Here is a 12,398-nt window from a genome sequence, read left to right as displayed (position 1 = left end):
CGAAGGGTGCACCTGACAGCAAAGTAGATTAAAAGCATGCAATAGCGCAGAAACAAAGTCTGAAATATTGAAGATAAAATCACAATATATGAAGAATATTGTGATTTTATCACAATATTCTTCATATATTCAATATCACAATCTAAAGAAATTAAGCACAGCAAAGGATAAAGCAGCCACAATATCATGTGCAAGAATCAACAGAACCAAATGGTTTAAAAAAAATTAAATAATAAAAAAAAAAAAAAAAAAAAATTGATTTGAGTTAGCAAAAGCTCAAAATGCTGAAGTTCATGACAGGGAATATGTAATGGATTCATACAAGCTTAATAAAAAAACTGCACTCACCTCAATAATCCATTATGGTTACATTAATTATGAAACAGTGGTGTGGGAAATCGGATTGAAACTAAAATCAGAAGTTGGGAATCTTAAGAAAGCATAATTTCAAAAAAAAAAAAAAAAAACTTAGCTCAAGAGAGGGGGGGGGGAGGTGCACCACATCATCCTCTAGTTGTCAGTTGCAATATTGTATAAATAAAATATCCTAAAATTAAAAAAATAATAAGGTAAATACCTGTGAACAAAGTAAAGTGTAAAGTGTGTTTGGGGTCAAACGGCACCAGGGGTTTCCCCCATCTCCGCGTAGTTTACATTGTCGTGTGATACAGTACGCTGTAAAGGCCAGAGACTTAAAAGTGTATGGATTAAGTACTCTGGCAGGTCCTGGCACCTAGTTTCCTGAGATTTCAGTGGCTAGGACCTAAAAAAAAAAAAAAAATAATAAATAAAATAAAATAATAAATAAAAAATAACTAAGTAAAAAAAAAAAAAAAAAATTCAGAGGTTAACACGTGGTGGTTGTGCTAGAATTGTGAGGCCGAAAATTGTGGGCGAATCAAATTTGGCTATAATTAAGTTTGGATGTGTGGGGTTTTCGCTTGCGTGCAGGTAGAGTGGGAGAGAGACTGAAGGCTGGGGGGGCGAAAGACAGAAGATGGAGTCGATAGGGAGGGTGTCTCCAAGATTTGGTGGGGCATGCCCATGCCCCACCAGAAGGGAAAGTGTGGGTGGCAAGGAGGGAAGGAGACAGAGGGACCATCACCTCCCCCCCCCAGCCAGGGAAAGGGAAGAAAAGTGGACCAGGCAAGGGCGCCAGGTCAGATCGCCAATAAGGCTATTGTGCAGAGAGGCTCTGCAGTTTCTTCAGTCGGTGGAATGTCATTTTTAGGACATTGTCCCATCCGAGGTTTACAAAGTCCAGTTTATTTTGTAGCCATTCATTGGTTAAGATCCCATCCGAGGTTATTTAGTCTAGTCAGCTTGGATGTGCATTTGCGATTTCATTTTGTTCCTTCTGTTACGAAGTCAGATCCCTGCGGGTTTGACTTGTTCTGGTGGTCCTTAGTGGTGTCGAATTGTTTTTCAGATTATGGGCAGCTTTGATGGGTACTTGCATTCTCTTCATTGCAGTGGTTGCGGCTGGGGAAGGTCCGTCTTCTGCTGAAGAGGCCCTGAGCGAATTTTGTTAGCACTTTGTAGCTGTCTTCTTCTTCTAGGATGAGGTGTTCCTGGTTTTGCAGTGTGAATTGAATTTCAGTGATGAGCCGGCAACGTAGATCTTGATACAGGTGACAGTGATACATGAGGTGTTCCCATGTTTCTGTTTCGCCACAGTGGCAGAGAGGAGTGTCACTGAGTCTGAAGCCTGACAACTTTTGTCTGAATGCACCGTGTCCGGTGAGTAGGTATGTGACCAGGAGTCCTGGAGACAGCCAGTGGGGATATTTTGGATATACCGTCTGAATTGTCGGCACGAATTTCCAGGTGATTTCACCTTTGATTGAATTTTCCCAGCGGGTTTGCCAGGTCTGTTGGAGATGCAGTGTGAGTTGCTTCTTTTCCATTTTAGGGTCATTGGCTAAATCAATCGTGTAGTTCAGGCAGGTGGACGTTTTTCCTTTGCTGAGGTGGTGTAGGATTCCGCGACGAACAATCTCCAGGTCCAGGGGGAGGGCACCCATAAGGACCTGCAGCGCGTGAGTACTCACCATCCTGCAGGCTCTGGAGATCGTTAGCAGGGTATATCTTTGTATCGTCTCGAGTTTTCTCCTGTTGACCACGGTGGTCGCTTTGTGGTGCCAGACTCCGGAGGCATATGAAATGGCTGGCAGGAATACTGTCATATAGAAGAGGGCGAGGGTCCTTTTCTTCAAGCCCCAGTCCTTACGGGTGACTCTTGCAAAGAGTGCAGAATAGTTTCTGATTTTATTCCTGATGTATGTCAGATGTGGTGTGAAGGATAGATTCCTATCGAGCATGACTCCCAAATGTTTTAATTCTGTTGCGAGTTTGACGGTTTTCCCCTGGACTTTGATTTGGGGAGGCCTCCTAATATCTAGGTTCCCCCTGAGTAGGACTGAACATGTCTTGGTTGGAGAAATTGTGAGTTTGTTGTTGTCAGCCCAGTCCTCTAATTGTGCTCTGGAGTCCTCAGCAAGCATCAGAATAAGATCGTCTGCATAAGCCTGGAATGTGACGTTTCCAAGGTTGAGATTTAGGAAGCCGTCTAGGACGACATTTCAAAGAAGAGGGCCCAGAACAGAACCCTGTGGGCATCCTGTGTATCAACCGTGAAGACGGAGCAATACGGAGTAGTGACTGTGACTGATCTGTCTGAGAGTTATATATACTGATGCATTTGTATAGATTTGCTGGCAGGTTAGCCTCCCAGAGCCTGCCGAGGACACTTGGCCACCAGAGAGTGTCAAACGCCCCAGCAAAATCTATTGCGATGACGAGGGAAGTACTTTTGGGTGGTTGTGGTGTTAACAATATTTTCCAATGCATCTACGGTGGAGTGTCCTTTTCTGAACCCGAACTGATTTCGGGATTGAAGGCCTGCATTTGAGTAGTGAGTTGCTATCCAATTTCGTAGAAGGTGTTCCATCAGTTTGCTCAGTACAGACAGTAAGGCTATGGGTCTGAAGGACCCTGGGAGATCCTGCTGCTTTGTTGGATTTTTGAGGATGAGCCGAAGCGTTGCCGTTTTCCAGGTGTGTGGGAAATAGCCTTCTTTTAGGCACTGGTTAAATAAATTTAGTATTTTTTCTGGGATAGTCTCAACTGCCTTTTTTACGATTTCTGGCTCTAATAACTCTGCACCTGGTGATTTCCTGTTTCTTAGTTGGGCGGCTGCAATGTCCAGTTTGATCCTAGTAAAGGGCTCTTCCTCTTCGATTGTTGTGTAGGTACTATTTCTTAGGCAGAGCGATGTTTGTTCTGGGGTGGTTGGATCCAGGTGTTTCTGGAACATGGCATCTAGGATATTATTGATGGATTCCTGCCACGTTTTGGTGTACTCCCCTTGTGGCTTCTTGGTTGTGGGGATGACTTTGCCTCTGGGGAGTTTATTTGTGGTCACTCTGTAGACCACTCCCCAGGGGTTGTCGTTTCCAACTATGGATACTAGGTGCTCCCAGGAGCGTTGTTTTCGTTCACGGATCTTTGCTGTATATTGATTCCTGGCCGTTCGGTACTGTTGTCGTAGTGCTTCCACCTCTACTGCAGGCCAACTACACCTGGCACGTTGAAAATTTTTTCGTCAGGTGTTTACCACACGTCTGAGTTGTAATTCTGGGGACCACCAGGGAACAGCTCCTGGAGTAGGTTTTTTCCGCTTTATGGAATTGTTTGCTGCATCTGTGATAAGCTTGACAATTTTCGCTTGGTGTCTATCTGGGTCTAGTCTTTCTGTGTCAAGTGCTTGAGCAGCTGTATGTAATGACTCCTGGAAGAGAGGCCAGTCTGCCTTCTCAACAGCATATCTGTGTTGCAATTGTCTATGTACCATTTGTCTATTTAGTTTACGGTTTAGTTGAAAGGTAATTGTTCGGTGATCAGATGAGGTCCAGTCTTCTCTGACAGTCCAGAATGCAATGTGGTCCGCTAGAGATCTGGTAGCCAAAGTAACATCAATTGTGGCCTCCCACATAGTGTTTGAAAATGTTGGTAGGTTGTTTGGTTTGTTAAGGATCATATAGCAACTGTTTGCCAGATACTCCTCCAGGTGTTGTCCATTTACCGCGCCACGTCGCTCCGGGGTTTCACTAAACCACGCCGGCGAACGGCAGTTTGCATCAGCGCCCACTACGATTTTAGCGTTCGGGAATTCCTCCAGAACATTTTGCAGGTAAGTTATAGCTGGGAGGATATCTTCTCCTGGACGACAGTAAAGCGATACTGCATAAAATTCGCCCAGTGCAGTGATGACGTGGGCACATACAGCCCATGAGAGACAGTAATTTGTGATTTTGGTGACTGTAGTCTGGATTTCCGATTAGAATGGCAGCCTATGGCATTTCATCATCAGTTTGCACGATTTTATACTTCAGGGGATATCCCTTGACCTTCTTACTGTGCATATATGTTTCCTGGATGAGCAAGATATCCAGGTTTTCCTCGTTTGCTGTCCTGGTCAGCTGCACACAACTGCCTTGGACCTCTTGGCGTTTAATTGTGCAAATAGTACCCTGTTATTATATGGTCTAAGATGTGTACCCATAATCGAGTCTCAATTGGTATGTACTCCTTGCTTTTTGGTATATAGGGCACTTATTATCCCTGATAGAGTGATCTGCCTGCAGCTTTTGTGACTTGCAGTTTGCACACATAGGTGGTTTGTCCTTTTTTGGGCATGATTTAAATTCGTGGCCTCGTTCAGCGCAATGGCCACATGTAGGCTGGGTTTGGGCACAGGTATGTGTTGTGTGCCCAAAGCGGCCACATCTAAAGCATTTGGGTACAGACACATGCTCCCTGTAGCGGTGGCAGACTTTCGATAGATTCATCTTCAGTTGATGCTAAAATGAAGGGTAGAAGGTTGCTATGGATCTTAAGTACCCGAAATGTTTTGCCGGACTCTTGGTAATTTAACTCGCATGAGATTCCAAATGGAAGACAAGGAAACCAGAAGTTGTGTGTTTATGATGTCAAGATCAGTGTTTAAAAACGGTACCATTCTATTATGAGGGTTTCGTATAGGAGTTTATAGTTTTCCTAACTTCTGATTTTAGTTTCGGTCAGATTTCCCAACACCACCGTTTCATAATTCATGTAACCATAACAGATTGAGGCGAGTGCTGTTTTTATTAAGCTTTGACTAAGTACGTATTCAAATAAAAAAATATATTAAAATATGAAAAAAAAAAAAGATAAATTAAAGTCTGCCAAGTGTGAAACAGTGAAGTCTAGATATAAAAAACAAGGGGCCAGTGAGACAAGTCATTCAAAAGCATAATGTTGTGAACTATAATTATAAAAACCCTTATTATAATAAGAGTCTAAAGAAGACTGAACCGTAAATTTCTAGATAAAAGGTAACAGATCAAAAGTGTGCAAAGCAGTAAAACTGCTTGAAATAGATAAAAAGACTGAACAGCATAAGCATGTGCTAACTGATACTAAAAACTGAATTTGAATGAAAAGACTTGTCAGACATTGTGATATCAAATTTCATAAACTCCAAACACAGGACATAAAAGGATAAAGATTAAATTTACAGATATTAAAATCAAAAAGATACAGAACAGGTGTTACCACATGCATGGAGAAAGTCAGGTTACAGAAGACTTCAAATAACAACATGCACAACTTTAAATAATTATGAGCATTCTTTATTGGAATCAAGAGCAAAACAAGGTATTTTTGGTTGAATTATTCAGGATCTGTGCACTCATAACAATAGCACAATGTTTACAAAGCTCAAATAATAATTACACTGCCACTATTATATAGTAATAATTAGAAGTATTAAATGGTTACAAGAATAAAGCTCACAATGCAAAGCTCTAATTTAGAAAACTTTAAATATGCTAGTAACACCTACAAAGAAATTTCTAAAATTCATAAGTAGATTATATGGAAAGACAAATACCTCCATACAGATGGCACAAAGCAACAGTTTTTTTTTTTTAAATAAGACAATTATAGGGGTATAAGATCCATGCAAAGTTTAGAAGTAAAGTGAGCATATTCTTTAAATCAAGCTACATGAAGAGCAGAATGGATTCAGACAAGACTATTCTTGAGCCAATGGCTATTTTTCTCTCAAAATCCTAACTGAATCAAAATCATAATGTGAAAATCCAGCTAGCTTTCACAGATGTTAAAAAGCCTTTGACCAGATTAGCAGAGATAGTTTATTAGAAATTAAAGGAGGGTATACCTGAAATCAAATAAGCCATATACTGTATAATATTTAATGTGGGGACCTTGAATGGCAATAAAAATTAGCAGAGAGATTTTACTATAAATGCACAAAAAGGAGTTAGACAAGTATGCTGCCTTCCAACTCTTCTAACATTATCAATTTGATTTACAAACTACAGCCCATAATTCAAACTTAATTGCAAAAAACATGACATGAAAATATTGCTGGGAAAATAAAGTTGTTTTTTCAGGTACTCTTAAATATCTTGGATACTACCTAACATATGGAAGGAAAAGACAGACTCCAATATAAAACTAACAGAGCACTAAGTATCAAATCAATTTGATTTTTTGCTCATGAAAATATAGAAGAAAAAGAATTTATAAGAAGCTAAACAAACCAATATTTACATATGGAAGCAAAGTTGGACAAAGTGCAAATAGGACGAAAGAAATAAATGGCAAGAGATGTGATTTGGGAACTGCTAGCTATAACACACTAAAATAAAATTAACATATAGAATTATAGAAGACAGTGAATGGACAATCAGAGAATTCCAACAGATACTAGGTTTAAAAAAAAAAAAAAAACACAATCTGGGAAGTGACCTGTTAAGAAACTTCAGCAAAAACATGGATTAAGACTTACAGGCCACAAGGTCTAACACACATAAGGAAGAAGTCTGAGGAGGTCACAAAAAAAAAAAAAAAATAATAATAATAATAATTTGACATTATATACCTTGATTTTAGTAAACTAACTTCTGGTATGGTTTCCCCCAAGAGATTACTGTATTAATCTGACTTACAAAGAATCTTTATATGGAGCAGGAGCTGACTGAATAACAGGATGCAGTCAAACAATACGTAGTTAACCATAGCAAGCAGAGTTCCTCATGGAACAGCAAAAATGAGAAACAAGGGTTCCCCTAGTTTCTAATTTTCCTTAATAAGGAAAATTAGAAACTGGGGAACTGTTCTGCTAATAATTGAAGATTAGGAAAATAGTTAATGACAAAAACCAGGATGTCTTATTTCAAAATAATTTGTACTAGTTACAAATAATCTGAAGGATGGGGGAGGTCATGGTAAGCTTCATGTCTAAATCATATGCAACCTTTGCAAGTAGGGGACACAGATGTATTATTCATCTACTTCATAGATTACAGCTGCAGTGGCTCAACACGTTCTACATACATATCAATTAGTTAAGTAAAGGACGATTACCTCTATGATGTCTTGTAGAACACTTAGGTGCTGATATTCTCCATTGTTGGGACAACTACACAATTAAAAATTTGGTTTTAAAACATTTAATTTTTTTAAAATATGGACGGATTGTATTCTCTCACTCTAGGATTAGGGTTGATGATTTGATGTATTTTGGGGTCTGGTTTGGGGTTCGCAGGCCTTCGATTCCATGGTGCATTGATTTTGTCTACAAAGTTAACAAAATCAGTGGATCATTAATTTTGTGGAATACATGTAAACTATTTGTGTAGTTGTCCCAACTACAGAGAGTATCAGCACCAAAGTGTTCTACAAGACATCACAGAGGTAATCCTCCATTTCTTAACTAATTATTCATCTACATAAGATGAGGTTACTGCATTAGAACACTACATTCAGGTCTGAAGGATGCACTTAAAGAAGTGCAGCCAGATTGACAAACACTAATGTTAGTATATAAAGGACAGTTCATAAAAAAAAGGTACAGAATAAGAAGGTTGGGAGAGGAGAAATAAATTAAGATGTACAAGACCTTAAGAAAATAAACAAGGGAAGGTATATAGAAGAGACAAGAACCAGGGAGGGCAGAAACAATCTTAAGGAGTAACAGAGGGTTGGATCTCATTAAGTTTACTTTTGGATAGAATGCTAAATTCATAAAATAAACTGTCCATAGGAGCCTGGAACTTACAAAACCATCTATCTCAAGGCAAAACAAGATGGTCACCAATACATTATCATCACAGTTCTTATTTTCATCTTCCAGGAACTTATACCACAGCATCAGTGTTTGAAATTCAAATTCTTGTTAATACAATATGGATTATAAAAGTAAAGTATTACTTCCATTAAATGTATAAATAAAGAAGTCAGAAAAACCAGTTTTTGCAACAAAAGGACTGGATGTAATATTAACCTTACAACATGGCTACACATTAATTTTATAGTAAACTAACACTTTATAATGGTTGTAGTTATTTGTTCATTATTTTCACAAAATAATTTTATTATCTATGTTTATGCTAGTAGACTTTTTACTCCAAGTTTAGGTGCTTATGTTGCATACACCTAGTTTTCTGAGCAAAATTCTGTGTTCAATCAGGCTGTGCAGAATTTGGTTGGACTATTCTATAACATAAGCAGTTGCAAAAATTTTCCACTCAAATATTTAGAAGTATATTATGCATCTATCTTAACCATCTATACAATTTTATTGTACAGGGGACCTCGTTATCTGAGGATAATTGGTTCCAGAAAATTCCATGTAAAAACAAATCCACTTGAAACTGGGATCAAATTTTTGTAATGTGCATTTTGTACTTTTACATAATAAAAAAGGATTGAAGGAACTGGGAAAATGAGACTATTTTATTAGACGACATTTTTTATTATAGTACTCTAGTTTTACTAGAATACTTTAAGCATTTTGCTATTTTTATATTTATTATAATACTCTTATGTTGAACAATGCAAGGTTCAAGTCTATTGAAGTTACACTATTTTTCAGTTTTATGAATAAAGACTGAATCCAAAGCTTTTTTTTTTCTCTCCCCAGATAAAGTTGTGTTGTAACATTTAGTTGTCTTTAACTTTGCACTTAACTTTTGCTGCACAATTGTGTAAAGGGTTGTTCTGACAAATATTCAATTGATAGGTCAATTTTCTCAAGGGCTACCCTTAATTTTTTAATTTTCAAATCCTTGTAACTATGGTACTCTGATCAATGATGCAATAATTATTCTGAACATATTTTTTAAAATTAACTCATAACCTAAGTGGACATAGGCTATGAGTTATGACATGATCATAACATCTGAACTTTCAGATATTGTTAATTACTTTGTTTAAACAATGACTGATTTATTGAAAGAAATGAAAAGTCTGTAAAATCAAGCAAATTATAATGTTTATTCTTCGTCATCAATAATGCACACTCTTTGATCACTCATTATTAGCTCGGCACTGTTTGTTACACAAGGAGTCTTCCGAAATGCTTCAAGGCGTTTATTTCCAAGATCAGCTTCTCTTTTCTTTATAAAAATTTCAATAGCATGCATAAGCATTTTTTTAACAGAACACACAAATTGCAACCAACACCATCTGCGGAGTAACGGGTTTATGAAGCTTAAAAGGGGGGTGGGATGAAGAGAAGATTCTGAAAATTTGTTTTTTTATATACGATTGAAGATTTCAGTAAAGGGCAAAAACATACTTCACCATAATAACATAAAAACCTACCCAATTCCAGCTATTGGTATTTTCACAAATGCAACAACAGTTTACTATCCATTTATAATTGCTTGCGGTAACAGAAAAGCCCAATAAACCGGAAAGCGCAAATTGTTTTATGGTAGTGACTTCCAGAAATGTGGCTTTAGAAAAATATCACAAAGCCATTCAAAATTGGTTCTTATAACATATGATAGCAATGAAAGTGTAGTGCATTTAATGATTTGGTAACTAATATAATTTACACTACAAAAACAACCTTCAGGGAGTTATATAGCAAAAATTTGAACATCTGAGGTTGTGGAATGAATTACCAAAAAACAAATGCTATTGGGTTCAACATTACAATATTTTTGTGATACGATTGTAACGGATTAATATCGTAAAGCGGTGTACACTGTTTTGTATAGCTACACAAGTGGTTTGAAATGCAGTTTTTTTTGCAATTAATGTTCATATTTTCAATTTTGTTGATAATTGAAAAAAAAAAAAAAAAAAACTCTTACACCTGAGAACTCTTAAAGCGAGAACTGCCTGTATTTGTATACTGATACAAGTTAGTGAAGTAACAGCAGGCAAGTCAAACATACCTAGAATGTAATATCAATTTCTGGAAAGGAAATGAAATTGATACTATATAAGAAGATAAATTCAAAAATAAACAAAAAACTAATTGAAACAGTATGCAGTATCAATAAAGCCAATAACAAATGAAACAATTTTAGAAGGGTCATATGTCATAGCTATTATTTAAATAATTATAAACCACTTACTCAGTGTAACCATATTTTTCCATGATGTCCTGAAGGAATGTATGAGCAAAAGCCATGCTTTCCCTTAATTTTTCAGCCAACTTCAAGAATTCTTCTTTGAGGCTACTATCCTTGGTCTTGAAGAACCCTTTGAAAATAGAATGCCCTTAATCTGGCTGTAACATTAAATAACAAGGTACGATCAAAAAAATTCAAACTTAATGTTAAAATTCTGACCTTGGGGGTCTCTACTGTTCAAAATGTAAAAGGGTTACATTTTGAACAGTAGACAGCATTTTGGCTGCACATTCTCAAAGGCTACAAAGTTTTATTTTAACCTGTTGATGATAATTTTAGTTTCAAACAAAAATATTCTTTAAAATAGTGATTTCTGTAAATCAAGCATAACAAACAGCAAGAACAAATGAAATATACATTGAAAATGCTTTACCAATAGGTGAAATATCTCAAGAATTTCACAGCTGCATATCAATGAATTACAAGTTTGTCCTATATTGGAAGCACTTGGTCAAACCATCAAATTAGAATTAAGGATATAGCTTCAAGTTGGAATGAGAACCTGTTCAAAAGATATGTCCAGATTATGCTCTTAGTTCAAGGTTGAGAGAGGACACTGAAATGAAGCATGTTCTGACACATCATGCTTTATTCATGTCTCTATTGTATGTCAAAATGTTCAAGTATACTGAATAAAGTGGCATAGTATTTAGGGTTAGGTGCCACCTGTGGTTTCCCCACATCTGCACTATATGTACTCTGTTGGAATGCAGAACTACTGCATAACCCAGGAAAAAAAAAAAAAATGTAGTGTCTAGTTTATGCAGTATTATGTTATGTTCTGTTGTTGTGTCTCTGGCTACTTGGCCCCTAGTGGAACCCTACGTTGCCCGCCACTTCCACTGCAAAGTGAGCCAGGCTGCCTTGATGTTCTGGCTGATCTATGCCAAGGTTGCCTGAGCTTTCTGGACGGAGACAAAAAAAAAAAAAAGATAGTACAAGTGGTGGAGTCAAAGTAGGTAAAATGAGGAAAGAAGGAATCCTCCAGTGGAAAGAAGAGGTGGGAAGGGACAAGTAGGAATCACCCCTGGTCTGTGAGACCACCAAAGGCCAGGGAAAGGAAGACAGCTTGCAGAACAAGGGCGTTCTGCAAAGTTGGGTAGGTGCAATGGGAAGTGTCTGATTTTGATTTATATCAGTTCAGTGCCATCATTCCAACATGGAATGAATGTCCAGTTAGGTATTCATTCAGTTCTGAAAGTGGCCGGTGATGAGAGAAGAGCTTATACAAGGTTGGTTGGTTATTAGGCTTTTTATGGCGCATCAGCATCTAAGGGTATAATGCACCAAGCATATACAAGGAGAGATCATAGCAGTTTCAGGAACGTCTGGTGTGGATGTATGTTGTGGGATCAGAAGTGGAGAGATGATACCAATGCCTTTTGAAGACTGCTGAGGCATACCTGCTAAAAGCACTTCTTTTGATTTTAACAAATAGGTTGCTTTCCAGACAGTGTGGTTAAGTTTATATTCAATAACAGTTGATTACGTAGGTCCAGGTAGATGTTACGCAACTGCATTACGTGGTGCCAGTCCAAAGTGTTAAATTTTGCTTTAAAATCAGAAAACTGCAAATGAAAACACTATCTTAAAATAGCATGGGGGTGGGGAGTCTCTGCAATGTGCAAGTTTAACTGCCAACTAGCCCACAAAAAAAATGCAAAAATGCACAGTAAAAACTGCAGGCATTGTCCACAAATACACTCCAGACAAACAATTTTACAAAAGTTAGAAGACAGTGTTATGGCTTAAGAAAGACAAGAAAAACAAAACTCAAAAGACTGGTTGTTTTATCAGCATAATGCAACTTCACATTCATTGCTATTTGTGCAGAATTTCTGACCAAACAAATTGCTAAGTTCAACAGCCCGTAGATTTTAATTCAAGAATACCAATTAG

General features: G+C 37.6%; 1 protein-coding gene across 2 annotated transcripts in view; it reads right to left on the bottom strand.

Annotated features, from left to right (window-relative positions):
* Positions 1–12,398, bottom strand: part of ERp60 (disulfide-isomerase A3) — a 133,455-nt gene that overhangs the window by 73,920 nt on the left and 47,137 nt on the right. For both annotated transcript variants that reach the window (XM_090377946.1, XM_090377945.1), the window contains one exon: positions 10,443–10,569. In XM_090377946.1, coding sequence (XP_090234072.1) covers positions 10,443–10,569 — 127 coding nt within the window. The remainder of the gene's footprint in view (positions 1–10,442; positions 10,570–12,398) is intronic.

This window comes from Mastigoproctus giganteus, chromosome 7 (genome assembly GCF_048544385.1).
Source record: "Mastigoproctus giganteus isolate SK-2022 chromosome 7, ASM4854438v1, whole genome shotgun sequence".
Lineage (NCBI taxonomy): Eukaryota > Metazoa > Arthropoda > Arachnida > Uropygi > Thelyphonidae > Mastigoproctus > Mastigoproctus giganteus.
Note: the sequence above shows the minus strand (reverse complement) of the source record. Positions and strands in the feature narration are given on the sequence as shown.